Genomic DNA, 21,836 nt, shown 5'->3' with positions numbered 1-21,836 from the left:
AGGACTCTGAGAATTGACATCTCTGCCTTGTTAGGATCTCAAAAAAGAAGCTTCTAGCTCTTTGCTATCATGTGTACTCTGGGATTCTGTTGACTGAGTTGTTATGTAGATTTTCTTTGTCAAGCATAGACTTAACCTTGGTTAAATTACCTGGAAGTTTTGGCTTTGAATCATGAGTAGATTTTGAGTTTCTCAAGTGCCCTTGTCTTCATCTATTGTTACAATGTGCGATTTCTGTACTATACATTCTTAAATATTGATCTAGTTTCAATGGATAAATACCTCTAATTATGATGTGTTTTTTACATTGTCCGACTCAATTTGCTCATGCTTTTGACAAGTTTTATAATTACATTTATGGGAAATATTGTTGTATGTATTTCTTGTTGACGTCTTTGCATAGTTTCACACTGAGGGTAATGCTGATTTAATAGAATGGGGGAAATGTCAGCTTCTGTCTTCTAAAAGAGACATAGAGGGGGAGGGAATGGGAGGTGGTGGCGGGGAAGAGGCAGAAATCTTTAATAATTAAATTAATTAATTAATAAAAAAAAAGAAGACTCATCCTAAAATAAATGCTAAATAAAAAAAAGAAGAAGAAAAAAAAAGAGAGACATAGAGAATCTGAATGGCTGCTTCCTTAAATGTTAGTGGTAGTTAGCCGTGAGCACATCCGAGATGTGTACTTCCATCCTGAAAGGTTAATAACTGTTTAAAATTTAAGTTTTCTTAAAAGGTATAAACCTATTCAGATAATGTGTTTTTCATGTGAACTTTGGAACGTTGTGTTTTTCAAGGCATTGGTCTGTTTATCTTGATTATTACTTGGGGCACTGAGTTGTACACAGGGTTCTTTATTACCCTTCCCTTCTAATTTTCGTAGGGTCTGGAGTTGTATCTTCTCTTTAATTTAAATATAGCAAATTTTCTCTCTCTCTTGTTTTTTTCTAGTTTCATTGGCTGTAGGGTTCTTGATTTTTATTTAACCTTTTAAAGAACCAGCTTTTAGGGTCTTTTTTATGTCTAAATGTCACTTATGAGTGAGTATATATTATATTAGTCTTTCTGGGTCTGGGTCACCTCACTCAGGATGGTTTTTCCTAGTTCCTTCCATTTGCCTGCAAATTTTAAGATGTCATTATTTTTTAACACTGAGTATTTCTCCATTGTGTAAATGTACCACTTTTTTAAAAATCCATTCTTCAGTTGAGGGGCATCTAGGTTGTTTCCAGGTTCTGGCTATTACGAATAATGCTGCTATGAATGTGGCTGAGCAAATGACCTTGTGGTATGATTGAGCATCCTTTGGTTATATGCCTAAGAGTGGTATTGCTGGGTCTTCAGGTAGATTAATTTCTAATTTTCTGACAAATCACCATCCTGATTTACAAAGTGACTGTACAATTTTGCACTCCCACCAGCAATGCGGAAGTGTTCCCTTTACCCCAGCATAAGTTGTCATCAGTGTTTTTGATCTTGGCCATTCTTACAGGTGTAAGATGATATCTCAGAGTTGTTTTGCTTTTCATTTCCCTGATGGCTAAGGATGTTGAGCATTTCCTTAAATGTCTTTCAGCCATTTGATATTCCTCTCTTGAGAGTTCTCTGTTTAGATCTGTACCCCATTTTTCTATTTTGGATAATTTGTTCTTTTGATGTCTAGTTTCTTGAGTTCTTTGTTTATTTTGGAGATCAGTCCTCTGTCAGACATGGGGTTGGTAAAGATCCTTTCCCGTGCTGTAGGCTGCTGTTTTGCTTGTTGATCGTGTGTTTCCGACTAGGAAGGAGAGAAAGTCAAGTTCTCCTGAGTAAACTGGGGCAGGGGGTGAGGGTGGAAGTGAAAAGGGAGGAAAGAATAGGAGCAGGGAAAATGCATCGCCCAATTAAAAACAAAGCGTAAAAAAGAAAAAAAAAGCTTTTAGTTTTTAATTTCAGTGATTTCTCTTCTATGTAGATCAGGCTTGCCCTGAACTCGCAGAAATCCACCTGCTGCTGCCTAATCCTTATTATTTTATATTTAATTTGTGTTTTTGATTCGTTCATTCATTCATTTTTTTACATTCCTAAGGTATAAGCTTAGATATTTGATTTTAGGTCTTGCATCTTTTCCAACACATGCATGCATTGCACTAAATTTTCCTCTCATCATTGCTTTATTTCATCCTACAAAATTTCATGTGTTGTTTTTTCTTTCCTTCCTTGTTTTTTCTCTTCCTTCCTTCCTTCCTTCCTTCCTTCCTTCCTTCCTTCCTTCCTTCCTTCCTTCCTTCCTTCCTTCCTTTCCTTCTTTCTTTCTTTGAGACAAGATTTCTCTGTATAGCCTGGCTGTACAGGCACTTCCATTGTAAACTAAGCTGGCCTTGATCTTTGAAATTTTCCTGCCTCTGCCTCCTGAGTGCTGAGATTAAAGCTGTATGCCACCACTGCCCTGCTTTTTTATTTTTATTTTTTATTTGTCAAAATCTTGTAAGAAAAAAAAAAGGTCTATTCTATTTGTTTGTAATGTATTAATAATTTGTTCACTTGGTTCCCAAGCTTTTGGAGATTTTCTAGTCATGTTTTGTTGTTGATTACTAGTTGGTTTCCACTGAGGTATGGGAATGAATATCATGTGTTTTATATTCTTTCAAATTTAATTGTGTGTGCTTTATTGCCTAGAATGTGGTCTTTCCTGGTAGATCCATGTTAGATTTAAAAGACTGTATAGCTAGCAGTTACTGGAAGAAATAACAGATGTCAGTTTTGGCCGGTTGCGTTTCAGTGTATGCTTCCTCTTCTGTGCTTGCTGTGTGTTATAACAGAGAGGCATTGAAGTCCCTGTCCACAACAGTTGACTCTGCTCTCTTTAGTGCTTTGTCATTTTTTAATGCTTTGTTAGTAGATACACTTAAAGAATTATTACCTTTTGGGGGAATTCACCCTTTATTGTGATGTGATGTTCCCTTTATTCTTAGCATATTTCTTGTTGTGAAGCCTGCCTTACCTGAAATCAACATATGCACACCTAATTTATCAGTATCATTCTGGTATCTTCATCCACACTCACTTTATGTGTGTCATTGTATTTAAAGTTGTATTCTTATAGAAGATATATAGCTGGGTCTTGGTTTTTGTTTGGCTTTCACCATTGTATTTTAATTAGTTCATATAGAACATTGACTCAGAGTAATTATTGATATGGCTTAGTTAATGTCTATTATGGTGTTATGCTTTTCTCTTTGTTTATTTATGTTCTTTACTTCCAATTTCGCTCTGTACTCTTGGAAGTTTTATGTGATTCTATTTTCTTTCTTGTTAGCCTAATAGCTATGCTTTTTAATTTTACTCTTTCTTTCTTTCTGATTGCCTTAGAGTTGACGGTAAGCACTTCCAAGTGACATGTTACCAGTTCTCATGTGGTGTTAGTACCTTATAATTGTAAATAAGCCTAATCCCTGTCTCTGTCTTTGAAATATATTAGGTTTTAGTAAGAAATATCTTCTTTAGATTCATCTGTTGAACACTTATTCCTCTGGGAATGGCATTATGTGGGAAGGTTCTGAAAACTCTAAGAAGTAGGATAAGCTTGCAGCCTCTCACTGGAGATGTGGCCTTGAGGCCTTTACCTTGCCACGGGTGCTTCTTGTATCTTTTTCTGTTTCTTTTTCCCTGAAGGTCAACAGACTTCTCTTCCATGTGGTCCTGCCACTCTAATGCTCTGTTTTTAATCTCTGTAGGAGACTGTTCTAGGGTAGGGGTCCTGGGAAGGGTTTATTTATTCTGCCCATCTCTATAATATTGCATATCGTGACCCCACCTTCCAAGGGATGGTGTTACCTTTCTGAGGGGTGATCCCCTTACTGGGTTATTTGACCTGCCCAACCTGAATGAATGTTAGGTCTCTACCTAGACCCTGCAGATTTTATTCTCTTGATCAGACCTTACTGTTGATCATTATGTATATTGCATGTTTGGTAACCTTTTCTACAGAATGTAGACACTCTGTTGTTGTTTTCTCTTTGCTTTAAAGATTCAGTGGTCTCTTGATATACCCTCAAACTCAGATATTCTATCTTTAGTTGAGGCAAGTCTTTTAAACACACTACAGGCTTTTTCCCATTTCTGTTGCAGCAGGTCTTTTGATCCTTGGAGTTTCGTTTTGGTTCTGCCTTAGGACTTTGTCCACTGTTCTTCCGTGCTGTTTGCTGTGTCCATCACAGCCACCGCGCATTAATGACTTGATTAAAATCCCCGGTCTGAGAATTCCAATAGTACTCACTATTTGCCTCTAATTCCTGTTTCTGCTCCATTTATTGTAACTAATTTTTGCCTTTTAATGAGCTTTGTTCTTTTCCTGATACCTGGATATGATGGAATTGAAATAAATAGACCTTTAATCATTTTAGTGGTAAGTGGTTAAAGGATTGTGGTGATGTGGGATCATTCTTTAATTGTATAATTAGGTCTGTTTTTTTTAATTGGTATGATTATAAGTTTCACACATGTTTTTCATTTCTGCCGTAAAGAAAGGTAAGCCTAGAGCAGCAGAATCTATGTATGCCTTTTCTACATGGAAGGATTAAAAAGACTTTGGAGTTATGTATCTCCTTCCCTCCATGTTAGTTAGGCTCTCCTAACACCCTCTTAGGAGCCAGGCGTATTGGAATGTGCTTGTAATCTCGGTACTTTGGAGGCTGGAGGAGGGGAATTGCAGGTTCACATGTGGTGCTTAGGCTATGTAGTCAGTCTCACAATGTAACTTAATAACCTAGTTAAGTGAGGCTTCTCTGATGGCGTATCTCAGAATGATTTGTTTCCCTTCCCCCATGTTGTATGTGTGGGGTGATTTTTCCTTTGTTTTCATTGTGAAAATTTGGCCAACCTCTTCTAGGTAGAATATACAGAGGTGTGTGGTCCTCTCATGAGCGAAGATTCTGATCCACCGGTTGTCCAGCTCTTCTCTGACTAGGTCCAATCTGGGTTTTCCTACCGGATTTCTTATTAGCATGTAGGGGTCTACTTCCTGGTTACTGTTTCAGAAAGTTGTGATTCTCTGTGTTTGCGTCATTCTCTGCCCAGCTGTACTTTGCTCTCCTATATATTTCCCTAGCAGGTCTCAGAGAGCTGGTGTGTGTATCAGTTTGGTAATTGTTAGGATGAATAGTGAGTTGTAAGCCCCTTATGTACTAGACTGGAAGTGGCATTTTCATATTTGTTGTGCTTTTCATATATAATATTGTATTAATACTTCTCGAGAACCATGTGTCAGCAAAACTAAGATTTTTCAATGCCACAGTGAGTTATTTATGTAAAGTCATCTCTGACAAATTGCCCCTTATTTTCTGCCTTTTTAAAAAGTGATATTCCACTCTCTATTATACTTATTCAAGAATTACAGATCCACATCTGATTCAGTTCCATGTGACTACCATCTCCTTAGATTTGGGTAAAACCTAAAGTGATTTTTTTTTTAATCTTTTGAACTGGGTTCTATCAGTAGTCCCTGCCCATCTTGTAGGCTTCTCTAAGCACCCCGCCCTGATGGATACCTCCAGCCCTTTGGGCAATGACTTTCTCCTTCCAGGAGAAAGCTGAGAGTGAGCAACAGTTTCCGTCCCTGGAATTTGCTGGCAGTCTCATCATCTTTTGGCATTTCCTGCTTTGACTTGACATTCTCTTCTAAACCGGGCAGTGGTGGCTTATCCCGGGATGAGAATGGCAGTCACATTGAATTACTTTCTTCCTTCTTGGCGATGCAGATGTTCCTGATCCTGACAGTACCTCCCAGCCGTGTTTATGCTTACCATTAAGTAATGAGCTGTTCTCCACTTTCGTTTTAGAGAAACTTTATTCATCCTTACTGGAAATATGTACTCTGAAGTAAATCATTGTTTATACATTTTTTACCTCCTTAAATGACCACTGTTTGATTTTTTTTGTGCACTAGAAATTAACTTTGCTTCTCCTAATTCTTTAAATTTTCCTCCAAGCTGTCCCAAGTTAGATAATGCATAACCAGTTGTTTGAAATATAAGAAAGTGCAGCCTCATCTTTTCCTGCAATTGCTCTTTTGTCTTAGAAATAGGTCCTTAAAGATAGTGTTCACATTTATGCAATGTGAACAGCTAGATGAAATTGTGAATAATAGTGGGGAGAAATTATATCTGTGGCTCTTACAGATTGTCCCTAGCAAATACTGTGAAAAGTACGGTTTGCCGTGCTTTAGATACTCCATAATTACCATGTGGATGTGAGTTGTTATGGTAACTGGGTTTCCCCTTCTATTAAATAACAGAGTAAATGGTTGCTTGAGATGCGATTGAATTGTCAGCTTTCAGGCTAATGTTATCCTGATGGGAAACAGGGTGGAGAGACAATGATGGGGGAAGAGGTGGTGGGGGGAGCGGGGTGGGGTGTGGGGGAATATTGAATGTTGGGAACGACTTACAAAGAAATGAGGGCTTTGCACTTGAAATAGGTATCGTCTTAACTCTTCCCTTCTCACTGTTTATCAGTGGATAGAGATGGCAGAAAGTTACTTTGTGGCAACAGGGTTACTAATGACAGAAAGTTGAAGCCTCCTAATCATGATTATGAACAGTGGTGCAGTGAGTGTCTTTTATGGTCTCTAACATGAAGTGGAAATGCTTTTTCTTCTGGGAATGTAGGGAGAATGAATGTTAGGGTTGATATTCCTTTGTATCCCATGTAGCAGCTGAAGTCAAATACCTTTATTCTTCTCCATTGTTGTGTTTGGTGTAGTGATGTTAAGTAGTATAAAATGCTTGCATGATATTTGTTATTAATAGTTAAAGGTTTTGCAAAAAAAAGTTCTCTGAGTTAATGCAGCAGAGGTAGCACCATTTGTGTGTGATGGATTAGCGAGGAATGATTTAAGAGTACTGAAGATCAGATAGGTGGTGCATAGTCACCTGGGAGTAACTTGCATTTCAGAAATTGGCTTGATTGTTGAGTCAGGAAGACCTCTGAGTTTCAACAGATAACAGGGATATTGATGGATTCTATTGACAGAGACAGGAAAGATAAATGAGAGTGAGTTATGAATGATAAACAAGCCAGCTGAGTGTAAGAAATAGTTGAGGGTGAGAGTCTGAAAAACACGTTCTAAAAGCCATGGTTTTAAACTACTTTTGATTTTTTTAATTAAAAATAATTTAACTGATACATTAAAATATAAAAAATTGTGCATATTGTTATTCATATTTATGAGATACCCTGTAATGTGTTAATAGATGCAAACTATATTTTTATTGAGCTTTAACTTGATATAGATTTCCTCCCCGTTAGTGTATACACTGTGCATTTTGGCAGGTACACATACTTCTGTAAGCAGCATCACTCAAGATGAGAATTAGCCTAGCATCCTTAAAAGGGCCTTCTTACTCTTCATACACAAATCTGTCGCCTTCACCTAACTATTGTTTCCTTTTCTGTCTCCGTCTAATTAAAATTAGAGCTTACAGTGCACAAGGGACCAACTACAGTAACCAAGAGCTGACTCCAAGTCCCAGCAATTTCCCTCTCTGTGTCTAGGCAAGTCATCTTGATTTTCTGACTCAGATGTTTAACATGGTATCAGAAGTGGGGTGACAAGTGGCGTAGCTGAGTGGGAGCCATTACTCTACAGCGTCGGGGCACAGTGCTCTCAGAGTTTGTTTTCTCTTACGGGATGACTGTGGAAACCTCCGCAAGACTGTCCTGCTCTGAGCTCTGTCTGTCTGTTTTCAGCTCGGTAGTCAGCAGTAATGAGACCTCCTGGTTCCTCTCAACACTGGAGAGTGGAAATGGCTCCGCTTTAACTAGGAATGAAAACATGTTGTGAAAAAGAGACCTAGAGGAGTCTGGACTCCCGGGTCCCCTTGTGGTCCACCAGGGCTTTCCTTTGTGTGTTCCTTGTTCTCAGCTCATCCACTCTAGCTATTCTGGTCTTATGGCTTTCTCACACAGGTCAGCCCTGTGCCTGTATATGGCCTTTGGGATGTTTTCTGGTTTTGTTGTTGTTGGTTTGCTTTGTACTGAAATGACACCCAGAGCGTGTGTTAGCCATGCTACAGTTTAAAATTCACTGCCTCTTAACAGGCAACAGCGTTGTACCACCCTTCCCTTTCTGTTGCTCAAGAATATTTTAAATACTTTCTAATGAGTCGTGTTCCCATTAAACAGTCGTGTTCCCATTAAACAGTCCCTTCCCACTTTTCCTGTCTTCTCTCTCTGTCTTACTCTCTACTGCCAGCAACCACTGATCTGCTTTCTGTCTTCGCTGGTTTGCCCATTCTGGTTATTGCATAACCAGAATCCTATAATGTGATCTTTTGTGTCTGCCTCCTCTTGGCTTGGTATGTGTTCAGGGTTTATCTACAGATTATCCTTTCAGCACGCAATAGGACTTTATTTGGCTAATATGGCTTATTGATCCATGGATGGATATTAGTTTATTTTATTTCACTTCATTTTATTGTTTTGCTATTGTGAACATCCTGGTATGGACTTTTATTTACAAATTCTTGTTTGAATTAATTGTGGACTCTATCTAGAAGTAGAACTGTGTAGTCATATGATATTGCTATGTTTAGTATTCTGAGGAACTATCAAACTTTCCCAATAGCTGAACCTTTCTGCATTCCCTTTAGCATGCATATCCTCACAATCGGGAAATTTTCACTCAGACTTGACCCTCCCAGTGAGATCTACCATGAGCACTCTGCTAGCCTTGGAGCATGCTCCAGCCCTCACTCTTATTTCTTTAGCTTGCTTCTTCTCTTTGCATGTTTGTCTGACTCCTTTTTCAGTTGTATAAATGATGTTTCATCATACTTACCGCTTTATACATGTGGAGACTTTCCTCTGACTCTGAAGACAGAGGACCTGTGTGCCCGGGCAGTCTCTCACATAGTTGTCACTGTAAGAGTATGTATGGCTAGTTATAGGAAAACTCAGTGAAACAATGGTTACTTACCCTGCATTCATAACTGCTGGGTAACTAGGTTTGCAACTTCATGATTATTTGCTGTTTTGTTGACTAGGTTTTCTGAAGATTTCTCACAGGTCTAGCAAATTAAACATAATTTTCATACTTCACAAATGCCGATTGAGTTTATTTTTCAGGCTAGCAACTTCAACCTCAAAAATAGGCAATTCAATAATTACATATTGGATTGAAATAGCTTTCTAAAGGTTATGGAAAGCCTTTTGGCCTGAGACACAAATGAAAAGGGCCTGGTTATCAGCATACTGTTTCCCGAAGTCTCTTTACTGAGAGAACACTCAAGAGTGCTTTTAAAGATGTCTACTTGTTCCAGGGCTAATCCCAGGGCACAGTAAGATGGAGCTATAATTCCGTAAAACATGGAGCATCAGGTTGGAATCTAGGCCAGTGAGCTCTGATACTGATACTCTCGGTGTGGCCTGAGTCACAGGATTAGTTGGGTCTTCTGCTGATAGCCTCGTTCCGAGGGGTTTCTTGCCATGAATGGCTTTCTTTTTTTAAGCTCACCATTCCATTTGTTCTTTTACATTTGTATTTTTCCTAGAATCCGTTCCCATTTCAAACTCAGTACTAAGAAGAAATTGAGACTACGCCTTTGCAAAGGATTCGGTGTTCTTTCTGTGTCAGTGCGCTGGGGCCGACACGAGCTCTTAGTACAATGATACCCATGGATTATGTGGCGGGAGAATTTGAAAATATTTTGTATTTTTTAAGTAAGACATTTCAGGTTACATTATTTGAATGTTGTTTCTATTAATTCTGGGTATAAAAATAGGGGCTAATGATAATATACATTATGACTAGAGAATATAATTCTTAGGAAAAAATTAAAAGCATTTGGAAACAGAGAACAAGGATGAAAACTGAGGGCCTCCTTCCCGGCTGGATATGTGGCCTAGGATATTGTTTGCTTTCTGGGTAGTCTAAGAACAAACAGGGGCTGGAGGGCTCTTTCCTTGTTTGGTTAACACACTGACAAAACACTATAGAGCTTTGCAGCATAAATACTCAGTCAGAAAAACGTCTTTATAAATATCTAACGTTTGAAAACCAGCAGTGACACTAGAAGTGATAGGTAAAAGTCAGAATTCATCCCATTGTTCCAAAAGTCAGAATTCATCCCATTGTTCCCATGGATGTGGGAACATGTCCCATGGAGTCTTCACAGTCCCTCTGTGCAGTCTGTTTATGCCCACTTCTGGCTCTCCTGCGTGCAGTAAGGTTCTTGTGGAGTGCTTGATAGTCCTCGTCATCCACAGAACTTTGCATAGTAGGCTCTCACTAGGATGGGAATGCAGCATACCCAGAGGCCATGACAACTGACTGTACTCAGCTGTGCTATCTCTCCTGTCGAAAGGCACTTGAAAATACTCTCAGGATACTGGGAACTGTTCCGAAGCACCAGTTACTGTAATTCTGTCATAATTATATACAAACCTCTCTCTTTCTCATCTGTAGGGAGGTGGGTAAGAGTTTGGAAACATGGGTGAAAGTGTGATTGATGTGTTTAGGGATGCATGAGCTATGACACACTGTAGCTGTTTCTCTTGAGGCATCTTGAACAGGCACAGACTCTGGGAAGATGTGTTGCAATGCTGTGCACTAATAGGGAGAAACAGAAACGACTGTCCAAGCCACATGCTTCGTCTGGGCTCTGCTCAGGAGATCGCACTGTTGACACATACCGTTTTTCTCTTGTATACCCACAAACCATGAGAGGGCAGCTGTCCAGCGCTGCACACAATGTGTACCGTCTCATCTGCATGCTTTTTCCACCATGGTTTCTACACAGTGTGGTTTCTGTTGGAAGTTTATGTTTATTCAGAAGTGGTCAGATTTGAAGTCCAAGATATGAGTAATATTTATTTTTATTTAATATTACTAGGGGGTTTGTTAGATAGTACTCTGCTCCCTGTCTTTGGCAAGAGGTTTTATAGCCTTTCCCCCTGCTTTTCAGAGAAGGATTTGTATTACAAATACATCTTAACTTGTTATTATTGCAGGGTTTCATTTGCTTTAATTTAGAAAATTCCAGGCTTCCTTTATTTTGTCTCTACAAGATTCCAAATTCTGTTCAACTGGGAATATTGAAAAGATATTGGTCGTGGTTTCAGTCCTGAGCTAACTCGATTTGCTTTAGAGAACAAACCACTTATACAAAGGAAAGAAGAACTGGTGTGCTCATTTCATTCTGAATTCTGTATAGTCTAACGTGTTTCTGTCCATCTTTCCCACAGGTCCATGTCCAGCCGTCAGAATGGCACCGTGCGCTCTTTCTTCCACAGGCCTGGCTTGCATATATGACTCGCGCATACCATGCTGTTTTACAGGTCAGGACACAAGGGGTGTACTTTGTGGGACAGCATTTCCTCCTCACCACTGATTTTATAACAATGTGTATATACTCTGGGGTTGACTACACAGCATCTGCCACTGCGCGCTTCTAAGGTCCCAGTGAAAAACCAAGGTTTAACTGCACTAAGGCCCCCTAGGAAACAAATGAGTTCATTGGGCTATTTACAAAGCTTGGGTGTGGCTTACTGACAAGAATGGGGTGATTCCAAAGCATCCTCCCCAGAAAACTTTTCCCTAGCATGAATGATAGTTTCCTCGTAGTTGAATGGATGAAGCCTCCTTTCCCTAAGCTTCTCTGGCTTTTATCCTTTAGCCTCTCCCTGACACCCCAAGAGCCTGTGCCATTAAGGCAGTATTACTCATACCTGGTTGGAAGGAGTAGTTGAATACTCAGGTGTGGGTTCTGTGACCTTCCCCCTTCTCCTATTGAGGAACGCCATTGTTCAGCAAGCCCAGTTAGATGATGTTTTGCAAATGGCACAGCTGACCTTCCGAAGGTGGAAATTGTTCTGCCCAGAGGGTCGTGTTGAAAAAGTATAGAAACACTTGGGATAATAGCACTAGCACTAGCAAAAATGCCATGGTTCCTTTTGTTCATAAGAAGTGTAAGTCACAGGGCAGTAATAGCACAGGCCTTTAATCCCAGCATTCATGAGGCAGAGGCAGGCGGATCTCTGTGAGTTCACGGCCATCCTGGTCTACAGAGTGAGTTTCAGGACAGCCAGGACTGTTTCACAGAGAAACCTGTCTTGAAATAACAAAACAAAACAAAACAACAACAACAAAGAAGGCTTGAGACTTCTGTCTCTTGCACACATACCCTTCAAGGAAGAGAGGGTGGGAAGATTCTGAGAGTCAGAGACTTGAAGGAGCCGAGTGAAAACAGAGGGCCGACAGCACTCTCTGTCACACACGAGCGGACAGCAGCTGGGGTTGTCTGTACGCCAGGCGGCATTCCCACGTGGAGAGGAGGGAGCTCATGGTCCTGCACTCCTAGCAGGGAAGCTGTTGATAGTCGATGGCATGTGGGGGAAGGAGAGTCAGTTTTATGTTGACCAGGCTCCAGTGGATGGCCCCTCTCTCATGAGTATATCAGCAAGAGCTAAGATAAGAAAGGGGAGGAAGTGGTGAGGGGTAGAACTGGAAGAGTAAGGGGGAGGAGCTGCGAGTGAACATGTTCCAAATATATAGTATGGGTGTCTCAAAAATTAATACAAATACTGTGTTAAGTAAAAGAAAAGTGAGGCTCATGTGTATAGTCACCCTTAAATCCGCATGTGAATATTCCCACGTTTGTGTGTCCCACCCACACCTCCCTTCTCAGCTCTACTCTCTTCTGTCTTTTGGCCTTCTGAGTATCCAGCTTGACTGTCCCAGAGTATCTGGACTTGAGTGCCCCCCACACTGAGCTCCACCTCTTGTCTATGCTGAACCTGCCTGGATCTTTTGCCTCATCTCTCGACCCTTCTCCCAGACATTTATGTTTCAACTTTTCCCGATTTTTGTTTTCCGAACATCGGCATATATCCCTGATGTCCTAGCTTTTATACATTCCCCGTATGCTCACCTCATTTTAACTTGTTCTTTAGATTAGTTGGGGGAAGGTACTTGGTGTACTTAACTCCTATCCCTCACTGGATTATAGGCTCCTCTCCTTTCACATTGGTAGCCCTGTTTTTCTTTTTTTTTTTTTGAAGCTCTTATCATATTGATTTTTAATTAATAATTAATTAATTAATCTTGTATCCCGACTGCAGTTTTCCCTCCTTTCTTTTCTTCCAGTACCTGCCTTGTCCCCACCCCCAACCTACTCCTCTGTTTCTGTTCTAGAAAGGGCTGGCCTTCCATGGATATCGGCAAAACATGGCAAGTCAAGTTGCAGTAAGACTAGTCATCTCCCCATGTATTAAGGCTGGGCAAGGAGACCCAGTATGAGGAATAGGCTCCCAAAAGCCAGCAGAAGAGTGGGAGACAGCCCTCCTCCCACTGTTAGCAGTCCCACAGAGGACCCAGCTACAGGACTGTAACATACGTGCAGATGGCCTAGGTCAGTCCACGCAGGTTCCCTGGCTGTCAGTGCAGTCTCTGTGAGGATTCCTCGAGCTCCTCCTAATGTTTGGCTGAGTCTGCATCTGTTTCCATTCCTCTCTGATGACAGTTGGCTAGCCACCAATCTATGAGTGTAGCAGAATATTGTTAGGGATCATTGCACTGACTTTTTTTTATAATTTTATTTTTGCCTCCAGCCGTGTTTGGTTCTGTCCTAGGTCTCTTGACCATCCAGCCTGTGGGTCTTGGTGCTCCAGGCAATGTCAGTGGTGGGCATTCTCTCCTGGCATGGGTTGGGGACTCCCTCAGTCTCTAGGCCACCCTCACCTTAGCACACCCCATAGGCAGGACAGACTATTGTCTGGTACCTGCAGTTGTCTTTATTCCTTCAGGACTTCCTTTGCTGTTGTCTGCCATCTGTGTCTGAAACAACAGTTGCTCCCCTGATACATAAAACACACTCAGTTGGCCAACTTTCAATCCAGGATTACAAATGTTATTGTAGTTTTTAAATGTCAAATATAGTTCTTATCAGCTGAGAACTATTCAAATGGGCAAGGTTGAATTCTATTTTGTGGCTGGAAAGTCATTGTTAAGAATGGCGTGTGCTAGGGGAGGGAGCTGAGATTACTAAGACTTTTACGGAGTTTAAGGAATCATCGTGTCATAGGTATGTCTGCTCTGTAAGGGCACAGAGTGAGAGCCAGAGGATGGGCCGGAAGGGAAATGACTGAGTTTCTGGACTTTTGTGTTCCCATCTCAAATTCTCATCTCAAACCTTGGTGCAGCAGAGCAAGTATTTAACCTAGAATTGATTCTTTAGAACTGAGGAGGGGCCCAGGGTCCCTGCATCCTCAACACCAGGTCCTTCTAAGGTGCTTAGTCTGCAGCCATTTTAAACACCATTGTTTTAGTGTCCTCACTGTAATCTGCAGAACAAAACAGCAGCCTCAACCCAGGACTTCAGGTCCCTGGCTCCCTGTTATTTACCCAGTGTTTCATCTCCCAAGTCTGGGTGCTCCTTATATTTTGAATAGTTCCTGGGTAAAGGAATGAGCTTCAGTCTGTGTCCTCATCATATACCACCAGACAGTTTCTATTCATGAGGAGAGATTCCAAGGCAGGACACGGACTTCATCTTCATGTTTCCCTCAGTCACTTTGCAGTTTTTCCTGGCCAGGCACAGTGCTGAGCTTGTGGGTTACAGAAGGAAATGAAGGCCCTTCCTGCCAGCCAAGCCCCGTCCAGTCAAGGAAGCTACAGACACCTTAGCGTTTTCACTGTAGCGTTCTCCATGCTTAACTACAGAAGGGACAAAATTCTGCAGACACCTGGACAGAAGGAAATGAGCAGCTGCTACAGTCAGCTGAGAATTTATATTGCTTTAAGGCAGTAGTTCCCAACCTGTGGGTCACGGCCCCTTTGGCAAACTTCTGTCTCCAAAACTATTTACTTTATGATTCATAACAGTAGCAAGATTCCAGCTGTGGAGTAGCAATGAAAACAATGTTATGGTGGGGTCACCACAGCATGAGGAACTGTGTTAAAGGGTTGCAGCGTTAGGAGTTTGAGAACCACTGCTTTAAAGGGAAGAAGGACTAAGTTGAACAGGATTGTGATATTTTTCACACTTTACAAAAGTTTCTGTTTTCTCCATAACTGCTGTGATTGATGGAATAACTAGTATGTAGCTAACGTTTAACATACACCATTTCAGTTAATCTTTACAGAAACCCCATGAAGTATATGTTATCAGACCCATGTATAATGGCATTATCGGTGGACAAGCAGGGTCAGCTAGGAAAGGAAAGCCAACAGTTGGTAAATGAGAGAAATAGAATTTAATTCGGGAATCTTCTGATTCTAGAGCCTCACATGTTTGCCTAGCACCATCATCAGTTATAGTAGTAAGTAACACAGGTTGGTCTAACACTTTATTTCCTCATTACATTTATTAATTTAGTGTGCGTATGTGCGTACGTGGGTGTAGGCATGCCATGGTCCACATGTGGAAATAAGAGGACAGTTTGTAGGTGCGGGTCTAGGGACTGAATTCAGGTCATCAGGATGGGAGGAAGTGTCCTACCTGCTGAGCCAGCCTTCTTGTACCAGTCTAATAAAGGGCGAATCTATTTGTGAGAAGTTTTTTTATTTTTAATAATGTAGGTCAAGTATTCTCTTCTGCTGGCGTAGTGATGTGTGCATTTGTCTGCTTTCACTTAAGACCTCTACACTCCTGTTGCCTTGATAGTCGGTGAAAACGTGAGCCTGAAAGGCTGGTGTGGAGAATTCAGCAGTGTGCTGTGGGTTTGTCGCCGCTGCCTGAGAGGCACTGATGGGCTTGGCCACTGAGTTTGACTGTATTTGGAACTTACAGCATCCTAGGTGAACTGGAGCAGCGTTGAGATCCTCGCCCATTACAAGAATCTGTGTCCTGGAGGTGTTTTCTGTTAGTTACAGCAGCTATGCATACTTCTGTCTGTTCCTGGGCAGGTTTGGTAGCATTAAAGTCCATCAGTTAGAGGAGCCTTTTCCTTGGTTAACCTTAGATGACAGGCTGAAAGGGGTACGTCCTACACTAGTTCCTAGACATGGGTAGTGATAGGGCATGGGTAGTTTGAGACCTGAATACTGTTAGTGCCTTCTACTTAGTCATCTCCTGACTTACCTGAATGTTTTCCAGAGGAACTTGGGATTCAAATTGCATGTCAGTTTTTCCGACATGCTGGAAGTAAGTGGATTTCTTCCCAGCCAGGGAGAAAATACAGAGACAGATTGATCAGATGTTCTCATACTGTTTCGCTAGGGAGTGTTCTAACTGGGTCTTCACCAACCTGATTGGCAAGGAACTTTCTTTTTTTTTTTTAATTTATTTTTTATTTTTTTGGTTTTTTCAAGACAGGGTTTCTCCGTAGCTTTGGAGCCTGTCCTGGAACTCCCTTTGTAGACCAGGCTGGCCTCGAACTCACAGAGATCCGCCTGCCTTTGCCTCCCAAGTGCTGGGATTAAAGGCGTGTGCCACCAACACCCGGCCTGGCAAGGAACTTTCTATTCTTTCCTTTATATTATTGCTCTTTTTGGATGCTGTGGAAGTTCAGGCCTCCAGTTTTGTGAAAAAGTCTCTTTGAGAGCATGTGATGTCACACAGGAGAGAGTTATGAAGGCTGGTTGATGTGGACATGCTTCCTTAGTTGGTTAGCTACCTATTAAACAGTCTGAAATTAATGCTGTAATTGTGAACTAAGATCTGTAATAAGTTAACTTCTGAGCACTTGGATTTTTTCTTATGTGTATATTTTGGTGCAGGAGATTGGACCCAGGGCCATGCATGTGTTAAATGTGTGCTCTGTCACTGAGCTAGATACCTGACCTCTGTTGCTTCTTTTAAACATAGGCTAAATTGGGTAGAATTGTTTTTTGCATCCTCAAGCCCTTCTTTGTATTGTCTACTGATAGTAAGAGGGATGGATGGATTACTAATTGGAATCTATGCATGACCTAAAAACCTCAGTTCAGGTGATTATTTCAGCTTGTTCTTTCCCAGTTTTTCTGCCTTAACCAAATGAAAATGATTTTACACCTCCTGCCTTTCTAGGAGACCAGTATAAAGGTTAAACATCAGCAATATCTTTTAGTTTGGCAGTCTCTGACACTTTATTGTGAGAGAATACCTTAGGGCCCTGTCTTTAGTTACTTTTCTTTTGCTAAACACCATGACCAAGGTAAGTTATCAAAGAAAAATTTTAAAACGTCAGAGCCCTCCCTCAGTAACACACCTCCTCCCATAAGGACATACTTTTCAGTCCTTCCCAAACAGTTCCACCGACTGGGAACCAAGCATTCAAATATATGAGCCTGTTGGGGGCATTGTCATTCAAAGCCCCATGGACACTAAGTAGTCAATGAGAAGGCGACAACCAATGGTGTAGACCAATGATGTAGCCACTGCTTAGTTACCCATATCCCACCCACGCTATGGGAGGCATGGAAGTAGGTGAGAAACTTGTGGGGAGAAAGCAGGGGTTCAGTAAGAGCAGGGATAATAGATGGGAGTGGGGGTGTATCTCATCAAAATGTGAGCGTGCACACACACACACGTATGTCACAGTGTTTGATTTCTAGCAACCATGTCAGGTGGCTGATTGGCTGTTCCCAGACCCTTTTGCCAGGGAGTGTTCCGATTGGCTATTGGGGGAGGCATTATCATTCAGAGCACAACAGACACTAAGTAGTCTAATTGGCTATTCATTGTAGCTCTGGAAAATATAATGCCCTCATCTAGCCTTGATGGGCACCTGCACACACATAACGTATATTTACACACAAACACGTGAATATAATTTTTAATTTAAAAAAAGTTGGACAGAACAGGAATCCAGAGTTAGTAGACCTTTGAATGGATACGCAGCCTCATTAGTAAACAATGAAATCAAATTAAACCATGGTGGGTATCTCAAGAATGATGATGCTCTACTGAAGATATTCATAATGATATGAAATAACCAGAATAAATGACTTTATTATTTTTTAATTAAAAGTTCTGTTTTATTATTTTATGTGTTTTGCCTGCATATTTTGTTCCACTTACATGCAGTACCCACATAGGCCTGAAGATGGCACAAGATCCCATTGGAACTGGATTGCAGATGGTTATGAGATGCTATGTGGGTGCTGGGAATCAAATTTGGGTCCTCTAGAAGAGCAATCAGTGCTTTTCAACTCCACACTATCTCTCCAGCCCCCAAACCTTCTAGAAATAGCTAAGCATTGCTCTATATGCTTAATAAAATCTGAGCTCCTGTCCAAGTTAGAATTCATCAGTAAACTACTGTTTTAATTACATTAGATAATATCATTGATAATGGAATAAAGGTGAAATACTTGATTGCGGTAATACAGTAAAAACTAAAAGGTTTAATAATTGGAAGGTGTTGGTCTTAAAGGAACAATATTAACTATATTTTTGTTACATGGCCGAAGTTGAGAAGTTTGGTATATGTTTTTATAAGTTCATTCAACAAGTATTAATGAATAGTAGTTATTACCATTTTTTACATAATGCCTGCATCTTAAGTTTTGCATTCTCACCTAATCTCCTGCTGCGCTATTGTGACAGTGGTGTTCAGACCTCAGTCTTTGCATATCTAAAATTATCAGCTGCCATTGCCATGTCGGGGACTTTTAAATCGGGACTGTGGAAATCAGATCTGCTTTGAAAGGCCTCCTGAAGTGAAGCCTGAACTAGCTGAGCCTGAAGCCTCTTTAGGCCTCTCCCCAGCGAATGCAGGAATTCGCTGAGCAGGATTGTAAGTGACTCACTGACTTTCAAGATCTACTATGCCATCAGGACCACTTGTGGCCCGTTTCCAAGGGAATTTTAGCCAGCAACTCTGCATGCTGATCCCTCTTGTGTGGTTTGCAGGGCAGGATAGCGGAGCTGGAACTGCAGTTGCAGCATGGGAAAGAAGGACCCGAGGAGGTGCAGTACAAGCGAAGCACAGCCTGGCTCTGGTAAGCGGGTGACATTCGGCTGCACACTGTTGTCACAGGACATGAGCAATGAAGGGAACAGTAAATGCCTTAAATGCTTCCATGCTGACTGCATTACCTTTCGTGTGAGCCAGAGGGAACTCGAAAGACCCGATAGGTTTATTCACCTACTCCCTAGATACGTTTGTATGCATGTGTGCTTGCATTCCCATCCCTCGGGGTCTGTGAAGGATTGTTACCAGTATCCCCTGCAGAGAGCAAAACCTCCTGAAGGTCATGTCTCATACACAGCATAGTGCTTATGTGTAATCTATGCACATCCTCCTACATATAAATCACCTCTGGATTACTTTGCTAACTTATACAATGTTAATTCTGGGACTATCCTTGTGAACTATTAATGTTCCAGGAAAGTGGCAAGAGCCTACACAAGTACAGTACAGATATAATGTCGCCCAAATATTTGTAATCTGTGTTTGATTATATTTATAGACTTGGAACTCACAGGTACAGAGGGCTAACTGTACTAATATGTCTCTATTTTTTTTTCTAGTGCAGTGTGGGAATAGTTTGGTCCCCTCAGCGTTGTTTCTTTAACTGATTGTTTTAGTCCTTTTGAGTAAAAATTCTATTTCCCCAGTCAAAGCAATGCCATTCCCCCTCATATGTAGTCTGGAATTCTTCCTCTTCTCCTTTCTACATGAAGACATCTTCATGATTGTGATGATCTTCCTATCTTAGACCTTCAATTTCTCAGCAGATGTTCTCTGGGGTGTCCTTACTGTATTACCTAGAATTTATAAACACTAACACACTAAGAGCATCAATTGTTATGTAGTTTGAGAAGAAAACTCGCAACCAATAATAGGGGAGAAGCAAGAGAGTGTTGTTTCTCTAGAGCCAGGGACAGAGAGTGGTCCAAGAAGGGGACCAGCATTGTGTCAAATATTGAAGATGGAGATTGAGAACTGAGGGTTCAGTCTAGCCTCTTGGAAGTCTTCTGTGACCGCGAAGGAAATTGTTTGGGTGGAATTGTGGGATAAAAGCCAGACTAGGGATGGACTTGAAGCAGACCCAGTTAATTCTATTCTGAAAGGGTCTGATGTGAAAGAGTGGCCGTAGTGTCAGTAGCAGTTGGAGGGCCTTTCTTCCCTGGGAGCGTAGATACTACAGCATCTTCACTTGCTAAGGGCAATGATACAGGAAGGAGAAACTGGTGATGCAGCGGAGAGAGGCGGGCCAGGAGGAGCTCAGGGGACCACGCGTGCCTGTTAATAGACAGCTCCTCAGTAGTCACTGCCACAGGCTGAGAAGTAAAAGACCGCAGGAAGTGTGGGCAGTCTGTCGGGAAATTCGCCATCGAATTACCTTTAAAATTATGCTTGTGGTCTTTTAGAGCCATTGCCGTTGGTTCTGCAGGATGACCTGTTCTCAGGAAAGCTGACTCAACTTACTAAGAGTTTATTATGTCAGGCACAAGAAGTTCTGAATACTAAGTTTTATATTCATAAAAAATGTTGAGGGGCTGGAGAAATGGTTCCACAGTTAAGAGTACTTTCTGTTCTTACGAAGGACCCGAGTTTAGCTCCCAGCATTCACATAAGGTGGCTCCCAACCACTTGAAATTTCACTTCCAGAAATCTAATACCATCTTCTGCCCTCTGTGGACACCCATACACATGGGGTGTGTGCACACACAACACCACACGCATACACACCAATAAAAATAAATCTTCAAAAATTTAAAAACAATGTAAATCCCACACAATGCCTTCTACTCTACCTCAGAGATCCTATGTTGGAAAAGATGTTTTAGTCTGTAAATATTTACACTGAGCATACCTTCCAGCCCATAGGTATAATTATCTTCTTTTGGCATTGGTATTTGAAGCTGTATTTTATATATGCATATAGTGATTTCTGTATATACAGTTTGGATACAGTAAATTGATATTGTGGTGAGCTCTCATGCAAAAAGGAGAGAACAATATCCTTTGGGGCTACCATTACAGAGATACAGTAGACTGGGTGGCTTCAACAATAGAAGATTTTTCCCAGCTCTGGAATCTGGGAACCAGTATGTGTTTCCTCCCATCCTGTGTATCCTTACATGGGGGAAATGGAAAGAAAGCAAGCTTCCTCATCCCTGTTCCCATGAGAGCACCGAGTCTATCTGTAAAGGCTCTACCTTCATATTTGGGTGAACTCAGCATAGGTTTAGGAGAAGGCAACACTCAGTCCATGGAAGAGTAAAGCGAAGGACAGCTATGCCCCCACCACTCCACGGGGCTGGAACTGACAACACCGCCTGTCTGGCCTGCTTGGTTACATTTTCTCCTTACCCATACTCACTAAGTGATCCTACAAAGAAGGGAATAAAGCTCTTACTATCGTCCTTTTCCAAGGCCAGTTCTACACTTGTACTTTTAAAACCCGGAGGCATTGCTGAAAGTTTTAAAATTCATTTCTGACATTCATTATTTATTTGTGTGTCAGAGCATATAGACCTGCATGTCCTATGATGATTTGGTCTTTTTTCCTTGTACCACGTGGTTTCCAGTGATAAAAGTTAGGTCCTCGGGTACCTTTGCCTGCTGAGCCATGTGACTGGCCTTCTGGAAATTCTTAGAAATTGACAAATAAGGTAGTAGGTGCAGTCGTTGGTGTCATATAAGCTCATGTCTGTTTTCCATCTTTATTGCAGGGTCAGAGACATGCTGACTGATGAGATCACCAAGACAGCTGCAAAGTAAGTCATTTCTTCTACCCCAAATACCAATAAACCTTTCACTCCTGGACAGGTACATACACTTTCTCCTTTTAGGGCACTTTATAACATTAAGAACTGTAAAGTAATTTTTTTTGTTACTTTTTTATAGAAAACCACTGTTAACTCCTGTCAACTATATTAATTCCCACCTCATGCCTTTTTGTACACAGAGGGATGGATGCAAAT

The 21,836-nt window shown here is 41.2% G+C and overlaps 1 protein-coding gene across 5 annotated transcripts in view; it reads left to right on the top strand.

The window, feature by feature from the left end:
• The window catches only part of Focad (focadhesin), a 283,297-nt gene that overhangs the window by 197,403 nt on the left and 64,058 nt on the right, over positions 1 to 21,836 (top strand). For all 5 annotated transcript variants that reach the window (XM_057783564.1, XM_057783562.1, XM_057783563.1 and 2 more), the window contains 3 exons: positions 11,224 to 11,316; positions 18,813 to 18,901; positions 21,585 to 21,629. In XM_057783564.1, the coding sequence (XP_057639547.1) occupies positions 11,224 to 11,316; positions 18,813 to 18,901; positions 21,585 to 21,629 (227 nt within the window). The remainder of the gene's footprint in view (positions 1 to 11,223; positions 11,317 to 18,812; positions 18,902 to 21,584; positions 21,630 to 21,836) is intronic.

This window comes from Chionomys nivalis, chromosome 11 (assembly GCF_950005125.1).
Source record: "Chionomys nivalis chromosome 11, mChiNiv1.1, whole genome shotgun sequence".
Lineage (NCBI taxonomy): Eukaryota > Metazoa > Chordata > Mammalia > Rodentia > Cricetidae > Chionomys > Chionomys nivalis.
The sequence above is the reverse complement of the archived record's forward strand: the minus strand, read 5'-3'. Positions and strand labels throughout refer to the sequence as shown.